General features: G+C 37.1%; 1 protein-coding gene across 2 annotated transcripts in view; it reads right to left on the minus strand.

Annotated features, from left to right (window-relative positions):
* Positions 1-4,362: 4,362 nt before the first annotated feature.
* Positions 4,363-22,181, minus strand: part of NALCN (sodium leak channel, non-selective) — a 229,762-nt gene continuing 211,943 nt past the window's right edge. For both annotated transcript variants that reach the window (XM_087871524.1, XM_087871523.1), the window contains 10 exons: positions 20,993-21,061; positions 20,208-20,356; positions 19,446-19,539; positions 18,234-18,366; positions 16,816-16,931; positions 15,568-15,725; positions 14,540-14,690; positions 11,575-11,724; positions 10,351-10,468; positions 4,363-4,687 (listed from right to left, as the gene is read on the minus strand). In XM_087871524.1, the coding sequence (XP_087727650.1) occupies positions 4,494-4,687; positions 10,351-10,468; positions 11,575-11,724; positions 14,540-14,690; positions 15,568-15,725; positions 16,816-16,931; positions 18,234-18,366; positions 19,446-19,539; positions 20,208-20,356; positions 20,993-21,061 (1,332 nt within the window). In that variant the 3' untranslated portion in view covers positions 4,363-4,493. The remainder of the gene's footprint in view (positions 4,688-10,350; positions 10,469-11,574; positions 11,725-14,539; positions 14,691-15,567; positions 15,726-16,815; positions 16,932-18,233; positions 18,367-19,445; positions 19,540-20,207; positions 20,357-20,992; positions 21,062-22,181) is intronic.

The following is a 22,181-nucleotide window of genomic DNA, read 5'->3' on the forward strand; positions in this document are numbered from 1 at the left end:
CAGAACGCTGTTACCTTCCCACCAAAGGTGGTCCCTATTTTTCTACTTGCATTTTTTATGTGCTTTTGAACTGCTAGGTTGGCAGAAGCTGGGACAAGTAACAGGAGCTCACCCCATTATGCTGCACTAGGGATCCGAACCACTTCCATATAGCCAATGACAATTGTGAGAACTATGCAAAGCTTTTCCGCCTTTTCCTGAAACTCACATGGGTCAAATCACTTGGAACAAAATCACAACCTCTGATCTATAGGGGTTTTTTTAGTAGAAAACCTTAGGGAATCAAATTATATAAAGACTTTTGCCTTCAACTAAGTGAACATTCACAACTTTTCCTGTTACAGAAACAGGAATTTGATTTGTTTTAGTTTCTGCTAGGGTTTTTTTTGCACATTTTAAAATTAAATAAATTGCAATTATTACTATAGTATATATAATAATAGGGTTGGAAGAGACCTTGGACGTCTTCTAATCCAACCTCCCATTCAGGCAGCAAATCCTATGCCATTCCAGACAAATGGCTCTTCTTGAAAATCTCCAGTGACGGAGCACCAACTTCTGGAAGTAAGCTGTTCTACTGATTAATTGTTCTCACTTTCAGGAAATTTCTTAGTTCTAAATTGGATCTCTCTTTAATGATCTTTCATCTGTTTCTAATTGTCCTGCCCTCAGTTGCTTTGGAGAATAGTCTGACCTCCTCTTCTCTGTTACAATCCCTCAATTACTGGAAGACTGCTATCGTATCATCCCTGGTCCTTCCCTTCGCTAGACCAGACATATTCTAGTTCCCTCAATCATTCTTCCTATGGTTTAGCCTCCAGACCCGTTATCATCTTTGTGGGTCTTTTCTGCACTCTTTTTAGAATCTGAACATCTTTTTTGTATTATGGTGACCAGAATTGGATGCAGTATTTCAAGTGTAGTCTCACCAGTGCAGTATAAAATGGTATTATTTCTTCATGTGATCTTGAAATGTCTCTCTCTTGATGCAATCTAAAATCTACTGTTTATCTATTAAGCTATTCTGAGTTACTACTGTTATTTGGTTGAGAAGTTTCCCAAATGTTTAAAATAAATGAGATGAAATATAGACATTGCATCAAATAAGGTAGCAAAACCACTGAGAATGAAATCCTAAGCAGGTAACCGCTGAAAGCAACTGCCTTTTATTGACATTATATGTCAAAGGATATTTGCTAGAGGTTTAAAAAGAATACTTGTAGTAATAACTAGGAAAGTTTCTGTAATTCAGCACAGTATTGAAAGTCCAAGAAAACGTATTTTATAAATCTGAATATCGCTCCTGTTTTTTATTTTTTTTCTAAAAAAATATTAAGTTAAAGTAGACATAAAAGAAAAGACAAATAACTATTTTTGACAATAGTAGGAATGATATTTTCTGATGGTTTTTGATGTAATCTAGTTTAAACAACAAAATGCACAGGTTTAGTAAACAGATTGTAGGAAGTTTCCATGTAAATGTTAACTCTAAACAGCAAAATGTACACATAGACAACTACATAAAGACAGTAATCTGTGACCAAAAATAATCAAATGCAATACAAGTCTGTGGATACATATCTTTTGGTTAAAATAAAACCTGCATTAAGAACAAAAGCGTGCATCAACCTAACACAAGATTGTTAGTTTTGCTGGGACTTTTATGTCCATAAGGCTCTTGGAGAACATGGACAATTTACAGTTTTTAGGTTTTTTTAAGGTGAACTCTTATGTTTCTGGTGCTTTCAAGCTGGACTTGTCATAGTAGTGCAACGTATTTTCCATAGGAAATGATGGTAGTGGCAAAGATCTCACCCCAAAGATGCCACTGTTGGAAAGCAGATACAAAACCCTACAAACACTATTGTTTATGTGTAGGCATCAGAATCCTTTCTCTTCCTCCCCATACATTTAATTGTTTGATAGAAATAGTAAGATGGCTGTCGTTTGGTCATACTACATATGACGTTCATCTATGGTTTGGAAACAAACATTCAAAATACTCAGAATGCCTCTGTTTATAGCTCAAAGAAAATTCCAAAATGCTCAGAACAGATTGTTTCGTATTTGAAACAGCAGTTTTACACCCAGAACAGGACATTTTGTGAAATTTCATACATTAAAGCTTCAAATATAAAATATTTTGCACACCATTAAAGCACAATGCAAAGACATAAAAAAAAAAGGTCACACTTTCTGGAGGAACCATTGCCTGATCTCATATTCTGATCAGTTATGATGCCTGCCAAACTTTATCCTTCACAGGCAAATTGAAGAAAATCTTAACTCTTCCATTTTTGTATTTAAAAACCACCTGGTTCAAGTTTTGAACGAGTGATTGTGGTGAAGGTAAAAGCACTTCAGAGGTAGTAAAGACATACTCTTCATTACTGTGGCCAATACAAAACTAAAATTAGGAGGATGGTCTATTTGTCCTTACTCTTGAGATGAGAGATAATGATCCCTGTCAGTTGCTGGATTTTCATTTCTATAGCCTATAATTGAGTAGTTGAAACAGAGCAGTGATTAGAGCCAAGTTTTTCTCCAGCCTTCATAATCTTTAATTTCTCCCAATGCTCATGTGTCTGGCTCATTTTTCTATGATACTTAGATGCATAATGAAGGTTCATAATTGTGTGCTCCTAAAACGTTCATTTGCTGTCATTCATTAAATATCTGGAATTCAGAATCTTTATAAGTAGAATCTTAGAATTGTCAACTATTTTCTTTTCTTAATGCATTATTTCATACTTACTTTAATAGTGATTGGTATCAAAGTATTGTTTTTTTAAAAAAGACATTTCAAGCATGACTAGAAAATAGATTACTTACAAGAGCATACTTTAGTTAATCTCACATAATATACTTAATGACTAAGTATATAATTACTTATATATAATAATATAATAATTTTTAAATACTGAGTTAGAAATAATCTCTGAGAAAAACAATTTCTAACAAGGAGAATGAAGCACAAAATCAGATTTCTTTCTAGGCCTGCCATGAGTCTTATACCCAATATCAAGTATGAACCTGTATGTATGTATGCATGTATGTATGTATGTATGTATGTATGGATGGATGGATATACATATGTATGTATGTACAGAATGTAGTTAAGTAGTTACATCTACATTGGTTATTTTTGTTTCATTTCTAATAGATGATAAGATATTAACAGAGATGAAAAAGCAGGGAACTTATTAAACAGGTGCACTGATAAAAATCAGTGAACTTCAATTAAGCACATTATAAATATGAACAATGAAACCCTAATTTTAAACCAACCACATTATGCTTGCATATTAAAATATAGATATTGTAAAAACAGAAAATAAATAATCACCTCTTTCTAATTCCAGATCATTAAACAACACTGATATTGATGGGTAGAATACTATAGGAAAAAAAAAATCAACGTTGTTGCCGTTTTGTTTAAATTATTATTTTAGGGCAAAGGGAATCCTGACAATATCAGAGAAAGTATTGTCACACTATCTCTGTATGTAAACTTTAACACAAATCAAATACATGAAATATTATTTGTTTTCAATGATCGAGTGATATACATAGACAAGGATACCTGTGAATTAACCTAGGAATACTATTTATCTCAATAAGAGAAGCACAACCTGAGGTCAGTGTATTGCATGGTATCCTCCGAAATTTTCAAAAAATTGCTACTAAAACTGCAATATTTAATTTGAAAAAAGGGAAAATTATAAAATACACACAGAGTAATCCTATTAACCATATGTAATAGGAAATAATTTAATTAAAATAAATATAATCAAATTAAAAGTATCTTAGTTTTTATCTTGGTTTATCTGTTTTTTTGGGATTACAGTCCAACCCAACCATTCAACATGTATCTTAGCTTGAAAGAAGTCACCTACCCTGACCTAAACAAAAATATTCAGTGATGTGAAACACTAGCAGCATGTCCATACCAATATTTTCTTTGGGGTGCTTTTACTTCCACAACAATTGTGTCCCAGTGTCTCTAAATAAAAATGTTGTGTCCTCATAACTTACCTATACTATTAAAATAGAATATCAACCTGGTACACATCATGACATGTTGTATTTTACTATTAGCCCTGTGTTGCTGTTTCCCAAATTTTAGCAAGCAACAATAATATACTTTCAGACAAACCTGACATTTCAAATATTCGCTGAGAAACAATATTGAAAGTCTGCTGGAAAGTAGGAAGTCCTGCCTGAGAGCCTGAGGCGTTTCTCATGATGTATGGGAACAAGGCCAAAACTTGTCTATTTTTTCTGAACATTTATGTTGCTCATTAATAATCATGGATGTTCAAAATAAACATTAAGTAGTAAATCTTGCCAAGTTGAAGGACAGTGAGTTCCAAAGCTTATCTTGATATAAACAATCAATTAGAACTGCTTATTAAAAAGCAGCAATGTCCAGAGATGCTATTCCTTCACAGTTATGTTGCATAAGTGTGTCTTTGACAGGAACTGTTTCCCAATCAGATCTCAAGCAGGTCTTCTCCACTCTCGTCACTCTCTACAGTAAGTTGCCTTGTCCACCACTTCTTAACTTCTGATCCACACGAAGCCACATCTGACATAGGATTCATTTTGCACACAACAGATTTCATAGTTGTCCGACCACCAATTCTTATGTTGACTGAAGACACTGAATGGCTTATTGGTTTTGGGGCTAGGAAATGAAAGAGAAAAATATTCACTGCAAACAAAGCGTCATCATGCTAAGCAATTCTGGTATGATGGAAAGTGGATTTGTGGCAAAATATTTGCCATCTCTAAAGCCTAATGAATTTTTTTTTAAAAAAAATAATTACTCAGTAACACCAACAAGAGGAAACACAATGTTAACTCCATGGATTATTTTCTTTGGTGAGAGAAATTAGAAACGTTTGATTCTATGAATGTAAGGCTTCCATTATGTATCCCTTGTTACCACACTTTCTCCTCTATTAAAGGCAAAACATTTCTCAGGATAAATCTACACAGAGTTCTCCAAGGACATAATTCCACCTCTCTGTGTTGTTCTGTACTGATAGGTGCTATATCTTGTTACTAGGTGCTGGATGTAAGCCGATAAACTATAGAACTTTATTGTATTTTCACATTTTTTTCTACAATAGTGAAACTGTTTTTATATATAACTGAAAATTTTCATATATTAAAACAACATTATTAACAATTGGAAACAAAATTTTAATAAGCCCATGCCCAGTCTATTTAGGGCAGTAGTGATTAAAGTATTGAACTAGGACAGGAAAGGCTGAATTCAAGTCCCATGTGGCTAAATTGGGCCACTTACTTTTTCTCAGACCATCATATTTCACACTCCTTTACTTGGAGAAAAAAAATTACCAGAGAAAGCTGAGAGTCCACAGGATACAATGTAAGAATAGTACAGGAGCAACTCAGTAATGATGGCAGTTGAGACTGGAATTTCCATTGCTAAGCAACGTGGTCATAAAGCATGACATCATGCGACAACGTTACTTAGTGATGGTAGTTTTGGCACTTTTGGTTGCTGTTGTTAAGTGATACTCGCAGTCTCGTTAACTGCAATGTTGACCTCAATGTCAGCTTGCCCACTGACTCTGCTTGTGGGAAGCCACCAGTGAAAGTCACAAATGGCAATCATATGACCATGGGATGGTGTGACCTTGTAATTATGAGTGTCTGGATCGTGATCATGTGATAGTGAAGAACTGTGACAGCTGCAAGTATGAGAACCAGCTGTAAGTACCACTTGTTCAATGGGGTTGTAAGTTTGAATGGTTGCTGAACATCATTAAACGAGGACTACATTTATTGGTAACAATAATGAGAATGCTAACAATGTAGACTTTTACCAATATATATTATAAATGTATACTGATACTAAAAAGATCTTATATAAAAATGGCATATTACAAGCTGGTTTTTCTTTAATCATTCCAAGTTTGAAGTTCTGCTCTTTTTAATTATAAGTTTACAGAAGTTATTTTTATGCATTTAAATCAGTACATAAAAACATAAGCAGTGCCTTACTGGATCAGACTCTGCAATCTATAACAACAGTAGCCAACCTACCTGAGAAGGAAGCCAATTAGACTCCAAGCAGACGGCCTTCATAAGTCTTGCCATCAAGGCTAATAGCCATTGATCCCCATGACTTCTATAAATTTGTCCAACTCTTTGTTGAAACCAATCAAGCTGGTACCCAACACTGCATCTCATGGTAGCCGTGGATCTTCAAGGTGAGACTTTTATGATATTAACTCTCTGAATCTATAAAGCTTAGTTTTTTGATAGCCCCAAGATCTTATAGCTGTTTTCACCTATTGCCATGTTATTCTGTGTAGGAATAATAATTATTCATTGTAGCCATTATTTGACTGTTGAACAGTTTGAGTGGCAGACATTCTGCCATAAACCCAGTTCAACAGAACATTCCCCATATTCTGTATTTAAAACATACAGTGTTTATTGATAGATTTCTATCCAGGCACTTAGAGCTAGGATTTTCCTCATTCCTTCTGGTGTCACCAAAGGCCTAACTGAATTAAAATTATAGATTCTACACAAATGCTATAATGTAAGAACTGCCATTCTGAGCTGCAGCTTTACTTTGCTAGATTACTTGGCATACCACATCTCCCATAAAGGGGTAGAGATGGGCACAGAGAAGGTATGAGATGTGCTTGAATGGGGAGTCCCCTACACCCAGAAGCAGCTGAAAAGCTTCCTGGGGTTCGTTAACTTCTACCGGCAGATCATTCTGGTGTTTCTGCAAATCATGCTGTCAATCACCAATCTACTCAAAACCAAAAGAGAGAGAAAATCCAGGCTGGGTCAACCACTCAAATGATCCATGGAATGCCAGGCAGCATTCGATAAACTGAAGCAACTGTTTGCGGCTGAGCCCATCCTTAAACACCTCAATCCTGACGAATCGTTCATTATCCAAGCAAACGCCAGTGATGTCACTGTTGTACCATCCTCCTCCGAAGAACCAACAAGGACTCCTACAATCATGTGGCTATACCTCCAAGAAACTCTCTAACACAGAAGTGCAGGTGGGCAATATGGGAAAAGGAAGCCTGTGTGATGCGATGGGCGTTACTCACCTGGAGACACTTCTTGCAGGGGAGTAAGGCTCCTTTAGAGATCTGGACAGATCACAAGAATCTGGAAGCACTGAAGACTCCTTAAAAACTGTCTCCTAAAGAAGTGAGGTGGGTGCAATACTTCAGTCAGTTCAATTTCACCCTGTGTTACTTCGCCGGAGGAAAAATTTCCTGGCACATGCGCTCTCAAGACTACCTCAGTATAACAGCATCAGAGAGGAGATTCTAAATTCCATCCTCCCTTCTAGTGAAATAGCAGCTCCTGTCATCACCAGGGCAACAAAGCAAAACTGAGTGCAAGGTAACCAACAATCTTGTTCAACCGCTAAGAGCAGCCCTGACCATGGTTGATTGGTTTGCATGTCACAAAGCCGATTTCACTCTACATGATGGCCTTGCCTGGATTGGGTCTAAATTCGATGTACCTGAAAGCCAGAGGACTTTAGTGCTGTAGCATAGCTATGATTCCAAACTGGCTGGACACTTTGGATTTGTCAAAACCTTACACCTGGTGAGGCACCAATTCTGGTGGCCAACATGAAATTAGAGTATTGAACTGGGATTGGGAAGGTCGAATTCAAGTACTATTTCGATAAATCTGGGCCACCTACTTTCTCTCAGACCATCCTATTTTACACTGCTTTATTTGGAGAAAAGCTACGTCACCAGTTGCCCTGTATGTTCATCCGTGAAGGGTCACCCCAGAAAGCCACCAGGTTTATTGCAACACGTAGCTAACCCTATGTCTCCTTGGAAGGAGATTTCTATGGAATTTATTGTGGAACTACTTGATAGCTACAGGAACATAGTAATATGTTGTGACATAGTAATATACTGACCACTTCTCCAAACAGGATCACTTCATGGCTTGTCCCAAAATCCCTTCAGCATGGATCCTAGCAAAACTCTTTGTGCAACATATCTACCAGCTCCATGGAGCTCTGACCAGAATAATTTTAGACCGGGGTGTGTACAATTCACTTTTCTATTTTGGCAAGAATTTTTAAACCTCTTGGGGACCTCCCAAGGTCTCAGTTTCTCTTATCATCCCCAAAGCAATGGAGCCTGTGAACACATGAATGGTGTGCTGGCGCAATACCTTCATTGTTAAGTCAATTACCACCAGGACAATTGGTCAGACTTTCTCCCCTTTGCAGAGGTCGCTTATAACAATTCTATGAACAGCAATACCGGTTTCATGCAATTCTGTGTGGCCACCGGCAAGGACTTTGTCGTTGTGCCGGAGCTTCCCTAACAATCTCCCCAAAGCATGTCGCTAGCTGAATGGGTAAAATCCCTGCAACTCACATGGCCAGTCATACACTGGGCACTCAAACATCTGAAAGACACCCAGAAAAAGTACACTCACAAAAAGAGATCACAGCAAAAGGAATTTAAAGTTAGAGACGAAGTATTTCTACAAAATTCCTGCAATCCAGACAACCCTTGAAGAAACTGAGACCAAAATACGCTGGACCTTTCCCCATCATTAGAATCATCAACCCAGCGACCATGGAAGTAAAGCTATCAAAAAACTTTCAACACATCCATCCTGTTTTCCACAGTAGCCTTTTAAAACCTGCAAACACATTGCCCTTGTGTCCCACAACAAAGCTGCCCCCACCCCCTATACTTATTGAAGGAGAACAATTTGATGTCAAGGAGATCCTTAACTCACAGACACACAGATACAAATTTCAGTAATTAATCCTCTGGAAAGATTTCCCACCTTCTGAAACTGGGTGGGTTGACACCAAACATGTGCGGTCCCCACACCTGCTCCGTAAATTTCATAACTGATACCCTGATAAACCCCACTAAAATCCTAATCTTTCATTTCTTTTCTTTCCCTAGGTTTAGCCCTTTTTCAAGGTAGAAAAGGTAGAATGTCAGAATTGCCATCCTGAGCTTTGCTTTGCTAAATGTCAGTCTGCCATAGACTATGAGAGGAGGAAGCTGCTGGGGAAATCGAAACTACCTGTCATGCCTTCCCGAGACATCTGCTCATCGTCTCACCACCTAGCCTGCCGATGCAGGGAACATTACCAAAACAATTCCTTTGAATGGGACTGGACAATAGGGAGATAATAAGGGGGAGGAATGGGAAAGGGAATGTTAACTAGGGAACCTTTGTGTGAAAACTTTTTACAGCTGCTTTACTATAATCCATTTGGCTTTTAGTAAAAGTATATCTTTCACTACATATGGAGTCAGGGGTCTTTCTTTGCTAAGGGACCGAGTCAGGATAGGCCTGACAATGAATTTAGGGGTCCATTTCTTATGGATAGGTAGATTTCAAACTATGGCTGTAAGAATAAGGTATTGATTCATTACTGATGATCTGAGAGGAGAGGTTATGGTGAGATACTTTTTCTGTCTGCATAAAGTAGACTAATATTAGAATAGTTTGGTGTACCAAGTAGATGGAAATGTGCCCCAAGTGATTCAGAATTCATTTTACTTTACTTTACTTTACTTTTATTAGATTTCTATACCGCCCTTCTCCCGAAGGACTCAGGGTGGTGTACAGCCATATTAAAACACATATAATTTACAAAATTTAAAAAACCATTAAAATCGGATATACAAAAATTTGGCCCGCAAGTTAAAACTAACATACACCAATTTAAAATTCATATTCATGTTAGGCCAGCCCGGCTTGTTGAAATAAAAGGTTCTTCAGGGCGCGGCGAAAGGTGCGCAGGTAGGGGATCATACGTACATCTAGGGGCAGCTCATTCCAGAGTGCTGGTGCCCCCACAGAGAAGGCTCTCCCCCTGGATGTCGCCAGTCGACATTGTTTGGCCGACGGCACCCTGAGGAGCCCCTCTCTGTGGGCTTTTTGTGCTTTTGTGCTCTCTATGTGCTTTTTTAAGCACATAGTTTCTTTTGAGGCATAGAAAGTTTAAAATTGGCTCATGTTAGGCTAGAATATGAATCAGAAATTTCATTTCCTTTCATTTCCTTTCCTTTTCTCTTGAGAATATATTTGACACATGTTGCCATAAAATGCCTAGGATTATCATGCATAAAATAGGTAGTCATGTAACTTTTCTAAATATAACTAAACATTCTTTTGATGATTTTCAGAGCTGTATCCGATAGATCTCCAAATTTAATTTTGTACTCTCTTTAATATATTTATTTTGTACTCTCTTTCACATGGAAAACTGCTATATCTATATTCTGAAACTGTATCAGTTTGGGAATGTGCTTTATACCTTTCTTCACTTACCAGATGGCAAACGCCATTGTCCAAACTTTCGCTGAGGTCTACCAGAATCACCAGAATCTTGTCGATATCCACCTCTGTCAGAAAGGGTGGGGCTAAGCAGCTGCTGTTCACTACTTGTCTGAATAGAAATGAGAGAGAAAAGGAATTAAAACCTGAAAAAAACAAAAAGGAACTTTGATTTCTGGCGCTTATTTCACAAATTATGTAGTTGAAATTTTGTATAGATCTTTCTGTTCAGCCCCCATGCTTTTTGTTAATTTTTTTTAAAAAAACATTTATTATTATTGGCAAATTTGAATGCAGATTTCTCAAATGTGTGTGTGTGTGTGTGTGTTAATGTTTTCTATACATGTTTTTTCATATGTAATTTTCCCAATCCATTTTGACAGATTCCATGCAATATAAACATCCATATTTTGACTCTAAATGTTGCTGTCTCATTTGGATACTAATAGAATCTGTTGTGGTAGATCAAGCCATTTCGTTCCCATTAATATGTGTATCAAATTTCTTTTACATCCCTAGGTACAACTTATCGATACTATTATTTATTGCAACATTTATTGCTAGAAACATTTTAGGAAAATGTATTCCACAGAATAAGGGTTGTTTATATCTGAGGGTTATAATATTCCCTTAGGCATAATGAATCACAGAAATTATGTTTTTTTAGGCCTCATAAAATTGAACATAAAAATTATATTAAGCACAGAAGAATGGAGAAGTAAAAGAAAGAAAAAGAAAAAGAAAGAAAGAAAAGCAAGTTTCCATGGCCTGCAAACAGTATGTGTCCTTTACACATATTTTTGGGGCAGGAATGAATGGAAAGGTCTGCTCTTTTACCAAAGTGCTTTAGATCTGGTGTGTATCTATCAAATAGGTCGTGGTCAGATGCAGTTGAATGTTTTCTCATATGTTGTGTTCTATTGCACAGACTCATGCTTTTTCCTAATGCTTCTAGGCCGTTTTTGGGTGGTGGCTTCAAAGTCAATGTTGACTCCAAGTTTCTGGACAAGTCCCTGCAGTTTTCTTGGCAATATTTCGGAAGTGTTTTACTTTGTGAGAGTGAGGTTTGAGAGAGAAATCATCCAGTGGGCTTCATGTGGGACTAGAATTCATGGCCTCTCAGTTTCTAGACTGATGCCTTAATCATACACCAAATTGGCTCTCTTTCTAGGCCACTGGCTGAGAATTTTGAGAACAACAATAGGGATGAACCCATACCTCAGGCTGTGCATTGTTATCCTGGTTATTAGCATTCATATCTTCACTTGGCTGTGTTGTCTCAATGCTTGGTGGATTTAGGAAACGGCTTAATTCCTGCTGTTGACTCTCTCGGAGGCTGTGGATGATACTGCATGATTGCTGTTGTTTCTAGGAAAATACGACACACATGATATATTTTGTTTTCTTTAAAATTTCTTTCCAAAAAGAAATATAGAAGGGTAATTAATGGTGATGGTAGATGAATGGGAGCTATGGCTTATCACTGGTGACAGACTGAGATGATAAGCATTTTCTTCACACAATCGCTAGGGACTGAACCTGAGTTGATGGTATAAAATCAACCAAAGTACTTTTCAAAAATTAGGATTCTCTTTAAAATGAAGTTTTTCTATAAGATACGTATACTTTAACTTTATTTCTGTTTTCAAGAGACTATCCAAAAAAGTTATTTAAATTAAAATAATAAAAAAAATGTTTTCCAAACATCATCTAGAACCATGATGGCGAACCTGTGGCACGTGTGCCACAGGTGGCATGCGGAGCCATATATGTGGGCACGCAAGCGTTGCCCTACCTGAGCTCCAGCACGCATGCGTGCACCGGCCATCTGATTTTCAGGCCTTCCAGGCCCACCGGAAGTTGGGAAACATGCTGTTTCCGGCCTCCAGAGGGCCTCCAGAGGGATGGGAAAGGCCGTTTTCACCCTCCCCAGGCTCCAAGAAAGCCTCTGGAGCCTGGGGAGGGCAAAGAACGGGCCTACCGGGCCCACCGGCCCTTCATGTTCCAAAAGCGGAGGGAGGACACGCACATGCGTGGGGGGGGGCATTGAATTATGGGTGTGGGCACATGCCCACGCAACCCCCCCACGCTCCCCCTGCTTTTGGCATGCGACGGCAAAAAGGTTAGCTATCACTGATCTAGAGGCTATTGAAGTATATTAGCTTCAATAATTTTTAAATTAGACAATGGATTAACAAAATAGCAATGGGAACTCTTACAAAATGATCTGTGAGGAGTGGAAATGGATCAAACACAGGAGACATTGCCTACAGACATCTCCTTTTGTGCTTGCTTGCTCTTCTCATAGAGAAAGAGATTGGAAATATTACTTCCAATAGAACATAGAGTAACAGAGTTGAAAGGGACCTTAGAGGTCTTCTAGTCCAATCCCCTGCTCAAGCATGAGACCCTATACTATTTCAGACAAATGGCTTTCCAGTCCCTTCTTAAAAGCCTCTAGCCACGGGAGATTCACAACTCCTGAAGGCAATGTAAAAGTATATTTTTTTTCTTACATTCTAGGAATCCAGAGGTTTATAGGAGCAAAATAAATTCCTGTGTGCAAAGTGCTCTATAATCATCATCAACATTGTCATCCTCTGTTTTTTTTTGTTATTTTTCTAAATTATTTCAATTGTCCAGGCAAAGCTGAGGGAAGAAATTGGCAAGAAAAGCTGGCAAGGCTCATATCATGTTTTCATATGGTTTGCACTGAAGATTCCATAGAATCTTATTGGTTATTAAGGCAAGTTTCCTGCAAAACGCAGCTGCTGGAGTAATAATAAGATTAATAAATATCTCATATTTATTTGAAATGTACATCAGCCATTTCCACTCACTTGTTCAAGCCCTAACTTCTGGAGTCATGGGAAACAGTTGTTTTATTTTGTATGATGCTACAATATATTCTCCTGACTTTCCCATCTCCAAGCTCAAAATAAAAACTTGGGAATTTTTGACTCGCTGGTTACACTGCATAATGGAATTTAATGTTCATAATCTGTATTACAGGTATGTTCAAAGATGTGATATTGCAACCCTTAAAATAATAAATGAATTTGTGTGCCTCTTTCATGAATAGAACTGATGATTTCATTGGGTTTAGGGTTGGGCAAGAAAAGACAAAAATAAACTTATTGTGTTTTTCATTATTATATTTAATTTATGTATCCCAAAGATTCTTAATTTTTGCAGTATTGTAACTGCCAGTTCCAAGGGACTTCCTCTCAAGATGGCACTGCATGATAAGGACTTTTTTCCCTTACCGATGATCTGCTGATTTCACTGCCAAAGTAGTTTTTTGGCTGTGCTGTTCCCTGATTTTGAATGGGAGCACTCAGGAATGACCAAGATGACTTTTGGATGATCGTGGACCTAATTGGAAAAGAGGGTTTTGAAGATTCCCATTCTCTTTGGAAGAGATTGCAGTCACTGGCCATATAAATCTTCCTGTTAGCAATTTCATTATCTTATGGAGGCCTGAGTTTTAATTTTCACTTTTGAATTTACTGTTTCATTTTGCTTCTGGCTTTAAAAGTCAACTAATGGCTGAATGTTGATTTATTTCAACCTCTTGTTGAATTGTTTTTTTTTGTGTGTGGTTTTTTTTGGGGGGGAGGATATATGTTGTTCTCAATAATCTGTTCCTTTTCCATATGGAAGCATGGCTGGTGTTGGGATGGTGGTAGAGTATTTTTAGTCTCTTACCATTGGAGTTCTGTGCTTTTTGAATCAGCAAAATATTTGGAGTTTATATCTATTGAATTTTTCTTATAACCCTGGATTGAAATATAGAGGAAAACATCTCTTCTTCATTCTTTATTCCCTGATTAAGCTTCATGGATTAAAATGGCTGAACAGTGGTTAAAACATAAATATGGAGGGTGGGGGGACGTGCAGCTCCTAGCTGAATTTCTTTTTAGAAAGCTTGATGAGACGATATTGATTTTCCAAAATAAGTTGGGGCAGGAAACTTTGGATGAAAACCTACAAAAGGACTCTGACCGAATTCCAAATAAAAAAAATAATAATGCTGGTTTTCTGAAATGAATGACAACTCTGTGGAATGAAAACCAAAAAGTTAAACCCCAAGCTATGAAAAACAGTCAACCCATGTTATTTCTGTTAGACTTTTAAAATAGCATTTAAAAGCATATTAATGACACAATAATGTTAAACTTACTGCTCTAATGCGCTTCAAGCATTTTTTCAACCACATGCGTATCGTCTGCTTGGCAACCTCTTCCTCTATGGTGTATTCCAGTTGTTCCCTCGCAAGGAGTTCTTCCAGCTGAAGACTTTTTCTGATGTCAACCGATCTATATGAGAGCATGCTAGAAGAAATGTATATTAATAAATATTCATTTTTTAAAAAGGAAAATGACTCTGTGTCAAAACTATACACTGTAGTTTTTTTAGAATGTTTATTTGGCTTGGAAAACAATGCTTAATGTCTCTGTGTCCACTGATAATTGCATAGTGAAAGGGTGAAGTAATTATACATTACAAGGAAATAGGTGATCAGAGCAGCTAAAGTTTGGTTGGTGAAGATGCACTTATGTCAACTGTTTAACTTTAACGATGAGTGCACTGACAAAAACTTTACTTCTGTTGAAGTTTTCATTCTTACCTCTATTGATAATATGAAAGTTGCACTTTTTACAGCATAGTAAAAAAAAACAGAGTAATAAGAAAAAACAATTTAGATATGTGTTTTATTAATAACTAAACAAATTTAGTTTTAGTTATTTAGAGCCCTGGTAGCGCAGCAGACTAAAGCAGACTAAATCACTGTTATTAACATCAGCTGCCTGCAATTACTGCAAGTTCAAATCTCACCAGGCTCAAGGTTGACTCAGCCTTCCATCCTTTCTAAGGTAGGTAAAATGAGGACCCAGATTGTGGGGGCAATAAGCTGACTTTGTATAAAATATACAAAAGTATGAAGGCTATTGCTTAACGCATTGTAAGCCGCCCTGAGTCTCCGGAGAAGGGCGGCATATAAATAAACAAATAAATTTTTTTTTTAACAGATTCCCTAAATGAAAAAAATGTAATTTTTATAAACTGTACTTATATCTTTAGTCTGTTTAGATGCAATAAAACCCTAACAGATATAGCCCTATGTCCTTGGTTAAGCTTTCCTGACCTGAAGCTTGTGAGTTAATTCTGAGATTCAGGTTTGCAGGCCAACTGTGCTGCTCAATATACCTCAGTACATCATGGAATGTTACATCTCCACCATTATGCAACCTCTCCATTTCATAGCACATATGCTTGAACAGAAGTTTGTCCTTATCCAGATCTACCTCCAGTCTTCCACGCAATAGCCTCAACAAAAACTTGACTCGGAAAGTAGGAATTACTCCCTGGGAAGAAAGTCACAATTAGAAAATACTCATACCAGTAAAGAGCTTTATATTTGTCTTTTATTATTTTCCAAATAAACGATTTAGTAACATTTTTGCCAGTCTTTTTGCTATTGTAATAGCAATATGAGGTGTTTTTGAGTTTCTGGGCAACAGGGTGGCTGAGCAGAGTTGCAGCAGGAGCAAGTCAGATGTTGAAGTAGATGCCAAGCTGAATTCTGCAGCTGTCATAGGGCCTGTCACTTGGGCAATTCTCTCCCTAAGGTAAAAGGTGTCTGGTTTCCTGGATGAGAGATAGAAGGGGCAGGAGTGACATTCAGAGTGGCTCAGTCTGTAGATGGGAGTTAGGGTGCTGTTTATGTTAGTGCAGGAGTTATGGTCTTCGTATACATGCTGAGGTAGAGTAGTGGCATCTGGCTGTCTAAAATTAAGCAGTGTGATATGCTATTGCAGAAGTGACCTGAAAGAGGCAGTTCAGGCAACTGGTTAAAAATTTATATTGTGACCTGGCTGTCAGATGGAGCTCTCTAAGCTGGGATAGTGATGGGCCAGGGAAAATAGGACTGTTGTGGGGGAGAGAGAAGGGGTAGCAATAACAGCATGTTGGTGATAGGCAGCAGGAGTGGGATGGGTTGTTCTCAAGGAAGACTGCCTTGATGTATCATATTGTGTTGTATTTCATATTATGGACCTGATCTGGATGGGTGGCAAGGGTGAAATGCAGCAGGTTCTAACAGATTCTAGAGAACCGGTAGCAGAAATTTTGAGTAGTTCGGAGAACCGGCAAATACCACCTCTGGCTGGCCCCAGAGTGGGGTGGGAATGGAGATTTTGCAATACCCTTCCCCTGCCATGCCCACCAAGCCACACTCACAGAACCGGTAGGGGAAAATTTTGAATTTCACCCCTGATGGGTGGGCTAACCTGGCATGAATAACAGAACTGGATGGGGAAGCAACAAAAGTTGACATCGATTTCTCCCAAGGATTTAACATTCCAATTTTACTTTAATAAATTGCTAGCAGTTTAGCAGTTGATTCACAGAACAATAAGCCAATGAAATTTACAGTATTCCAGAGAAATGTCTTACCTCCCTTTTGTCATCAACCATATTCCATATAATCTGAAAATGCCTAAGATCATTATAACTTAAGAGCTGGTCTTCTTCAGTAGAATAAAATAAAGAGAAGTTTTCCACAATTATAGCTGTATAAGACAGAAACATAAGAAAGTAAGAGCTTCCCAAGTTCATAAATCTTTATAATTGTAAATAACTTAGATTTGTAAAATCATGAAAGGATTTTGCTATGTGTAGGAGGAGAGAGGCAAAGCCTAGGACCAGAATCAAGAAAGGAATCAGGCTGGAGTCATTAGGTTCCCACAAGTGATACATGTCCATCCCCTCTTAATTCCATCCACTCTTATCTAGCACCAGTACAATACACAAGCAGGCAATACACAAACTTGATTCTTCAAATTTTTGCACATCTGATGTACAAATGTATCATTTTAATATCATAATAGACCCCCACTTTTAGCTGTACATATAAGATGTTTACATAAAGGAAATTACAAACCTTGAGCATAACAAAGGCAGCAAAAATAAATAAATAAATCCTACAATATTTTGAAAAATCTGACATTTATTAAAGCAAACATAGAAAAATTGTTTTTCCTCTGCTGGGTTGTATTTTCTCAAAATTAATCTGATCACCATGGAATATGAATGGGACTAAAGAAAGCAGTAAAAACAGAGCTAAAAATTGGTGAGAACACTTAATTTCTCTCTGGTAATTGCCTTTCTGGTCCACATTTAATTCATAAATAGGATTTTTTTGAGAAATCTGAACCAAACTTCTACATAGAATATTTGAGATTAGACGGATGGCAGCATGAAAAACTCAAAGACCATATATAGTCTGAAGTTGTTCATGCCGCTTTAAACATTCGTCTGAGCATTTTAGGTAACGTAGAGTATGGTAAAAGCCAGAAGTGAGACTCTGTTCCACTTGCTTCTTAGGTGAAGTAAGCGGTTCTGTGATAGCATCTTTCATTATGTTTCCTGAGATTCATCAGAACAGACACAAAATCTCAGATGTAGAACTCATTTATGTTTTGAAGGCTTTTGAAACTCTAGCAAGCCTTATGGGATATTTACTGATTTTATTTTGGATGGCATAATTGATTGCATTTATTAAGCCACAAGTAATAGTTTTTATGTTACAGTTTATAATCAGGTTATTTAATTATTGTTTCATTTTTTCACTAATAATTATGAGGGTTGACAGGATTGAACAGTGAATTATAAATATATAAAATTAATGCATGTGGGGGTTTGATCATACATAGAGAAGAACCAGTTAAATCAGCAGTATTTGTTAATTCTGACTGATTGAAACACTGATGTTAATGGCTATTTTAAAGTATGATTTGGTCTTGATCAAGTCCACAATATAATTAAAACACAGAGTGAAAACGTTATTGCTGTGTTTCATGAGTAAAACTTACCCACGAGCAAATTCAGCATTATGTATGCAATGATGACATAAAATGAACAGAAATACATAAGAGCACCGGCATAATTCCCACAATCTGTTTTCCAGTACGTTCTGTTATCTGGAGTACAAAAAGGAGGTTGAACCTGCATGAAACAAAAAGCTATATTACATGTAACAGGGGTACAAAAGTAGATAGGCCCCTCCCTCCCTCTCTCACACAGACATATTATGAACTTCATGTTTAACAGCAGAATGGATCAACTTCCTCCCTTCCCTGATGCTGTCCATTCCACATGTTTTTCTTCCAACCAAGCATTCTCTCAACATCTGAATCAAAAATATTGTGTGTGTGTGTGTGTGTGTGTGTGTGTGTGTGTGAGAGAGAGAGAGAGAGAGAGAGAGAGAGAGAGAGAGAGAGAGAGAGAGAGAGAGAGAGAGAGAGAGAGAGAGAGAGTCACCATGAAATGTAGCAAGTCAATCATTGTACAGCTTATACAACACATCCTCTCCTTTCTTTTGCTAAAGGACTACATCATTTCCCCCTATGACCAAAGACAAATATTATTCTGAATTGACAAGAGAGGAAGATGGATCATATCAATCAAAATGTTATTTCCAATAATGACCAAATATTCCTACAGAACTGCCAACTTGAATTGTTTGGACTGCATATTTCCATTTATATTTTTAGTTCTATTCAGCTAACCTTCATAAATAGATATATTCTTCCTAAACAGATATATTCTTTTGATGCAGAATGTAACATATTATTCTTTTTATACAACACCCACTGAAAATGCCTCCTAACTTAGAGTCCATTACCACATCATGGCAATATGATAATTTGGGGGACGAGAAGGGAGAATTATTTCACAGTATTTCTCACTAACTGCTTCAAAGATTTGGCAAAAAAGGAACAATTTTTTATCATTGTTAATACATTCCACCGAACAGAATTGTTAATATATTCTCTGGAACAGAAAACCTGTCACTTTTCATTTTAATAAATGCAATAAAGCTGCATGAACCTTGTTGGGCATATAGCACAAAATTTGCTAATAAAATTTGTCAAGTAGTTATGCATTTTTTTACAGTATTTTCAAAAGTCAATAAATCAAAATTTGGGTGAAAGATAACATTTTAAAAATAAAATGTAAGGTATTTTTAAGATGCAAAGCTTCTGCTGGCTAAAAAGATACATGATTTTAATCAGTCAATTTACCATGCAATCGTGCATTATCTTGTTCCAGTCTTCTCCAGTGACTATTCTGAAGAGTACCGTAATGGCCTTGCCAGCTGATGAAAAGTTGGCATGTCTGTTTTTAACAAATAAAAATTATTATTCAATATTTCATAACTAAAAACATGTGCAAACAATCCTTTAGGGTATTTGGGTAATTCCCCCCCCCCATACCCAGGCTAGCTTATACAAGTCTAGTCTGCTACCTGAGATGAATGGTAAAATAGTATATTTTCCCCAATCGGCACAGAAAAGAACTGGTTTGGTATCTGAATGAGACTCCCTAGTTGGAAGTAAGGTAGTGTTTACGACATTATTTTGAGTAGCAGGATAGCTTAGATTGTTCAGAACTAGCTGTGTTACATACACCTTTCTGTCACCTGACAGCGTAACCAGCACTGCCCTGAAAATTGCTTGAATATGTCTCTTTGTGGGGCTGTTTTGGATCTTAAGCTTGAACCTGGACTAGCTATTATTCATAATAAGAAGCCAAATGAAACCCCCTGTTGTTCCCCTGGCTTGCAGGTTCTGCAAATACTCAAGCAATCATTGCTGAGCTGATTCATGTATACCTGAAATGCTATATAAGCATTCCTTTGATATTTGATGCTGGATTTTCTGAGTCACAGATCAATAGGGCTGCCTCTCTAGTAATGTAACAATAGAGGCATCCATCAAAGCAAGGATGCTCTAAAACAAGATCATAGTATCAAATATTTTCAGATGAAGTGACAGAAATCATACCTGTTAATGTTCTCTCCATATTTCACAGTTCCAAACAAAACTACTCCAGCAAAAGCATAGCAAAGCAATAGTAGGAACATTCCTACAATGATGAAAAAACTTTTGTACATGCTGACAACTACTGTCAGCAGCAGCATCTTCAAAGTCACCTGGAAATCAGTGGGAAAAATAGGCTTGGTATAAGACATGGGTCAAAAGGGAAATGTGCTGAAGTTGAAGTGGACTGTGTTCCAACCTCATTGGGATTGTTCCAAGAATGCTCTAACTTTGCTAGAACCTCTGCAGAGAATCCAACACTGTTTCAAGCCAGCAAAATTGACACAGATTCAGAATGTTGTTTTGTGAATTTGGAACTGTTCATTTTAAACTGAAAACATTTTAAATTCAACAAAATAATTACTCCGAGGTGGATCTAGTGAAGTGGATTAGAATTTATTTGTGTCAGAACGTCATTGGTAAAGGTTTTGTTAATTTATTGCTGAAGATGTTTAAAAGTCTTGTGTTGATGTATATTTTTTAAGCTCTTACTATTGTGTGCAAACATTTATATACTCATTCATGCTATGGATGTTTTTTGTTGTAAGCTTCCATCTGTATGAAGTTAGCCACATGAAAACTAAACAATTTTGCATATTTCTAATTCTGATTCAGCTGTTCCTTTTCCATTATTCTTTACTTCTAGGTTATATAATAGAGTAATGGTTTAAACTAATAAAAGCCTAAATTCAGCAAAATAAATGTGTAATTACTGTAAGCATGGGGTAAAAACCCTCCTGTATACTTACGTGCTTTCCGCAGATTGAAAAAAACCTGAACACAATTACACATGCTCCCATCATATATGTATAGGCATTCTGAAACACAAAGTTATCGGCATTAGAAGAGTTACTGATTATTAATTACTCAGAGTTACTTAGGATTTACTGTTGCGACAACCAATATAGCTTTAATATAATATATTGAATGATTGAGTGCATAGTTCTTGATGTAAAAAGACCTCAACATTGCATTATTCAGGTGTTATTACACGGAAGTTTTAGAAAGAAATAGCTTCATATCATAAATGTGACCTCATATATATACTCATAAAATGAATGTACTAACAGTTCAATAGATCATCTGTTGAACCACAGATTCCTTATCCCAAGAGAACTATTTCAGTCAAAATCATGGAAACCTCTGACCCTGAGGCTGAAGAGAACTTGGCAAAGCCTCAGCCTGTGGCTGGAGATAATAAGCTGTCAGCTAACTGAGAATAATGACTCACTCAGAATGACTCAAAATCAGCACAGGTGGCTCCTGATTCAGAGTACAAGAAGTCAGTTCCTGAACTTAGGAGAAAACTAACCAAAGAAGGTTAGAGATACGGAAATCAACACTCCTTCTTAAGAGTGAAGGACACTGAATCCTCTAATTAGATAAGGATTCAAACTCCAATTATTTAAGAGTATCCTCCTTTTTGGAAACACTTCTCAATTGCTAGACCTTGTACTTGTGGCCCCTCATTCCTGACTCATTCCCAAAATTGATCTTTGGCTTACAATTCTGGACTGGGTATTGTAGACTGTAATGGGTCTGACTACTGGACTGCACCAAGACCTGTTGTTCTTGGGCATGACTAAGCCACAGCTATGTGCTTCAGGTAAGATATACTTAGTCTGCAAGTCTTCCTCTGCCTAATTTACAGCCTGCAGTTCTAGCTTTGTCTGTTACCTGATTTACAATTAAGCTAATAAAACCAAATGTGTCAATTACTGATCACATTCAGCCTAGTGTGGAGATGTAGGGTGACAACTAATTCTAAAAAGCAGAGAAATTAAGATAATAGCTCTCTCCCATTCTTTGTTCCCATTCTCTGGTATCCATATCCAAAAGCATATTGCTTCTGACTTATAGGTTCCATAGAAATTGACTGATTTGTTTTCCTGTAATTTAAGACAATTATTCTATGGGATGATAGGAAACATGTCTTGG

The sequence above is a fragment of the Pantherophis guttatus genome, chromosome 5 (assembly GCF_059756535.1).
Source record: "Pantherophis guttatus breed Tessera chromosome 5, ASM5975653v1, whole genome shotgun sequence".
NCBI classification, from domain to species: domain Eukaryota; kingdom Metazoa; phylum Chordata; class Lepidosauria; order Squamata; family Colubridae; genus Pantherophis; species Pantherophis guttatus.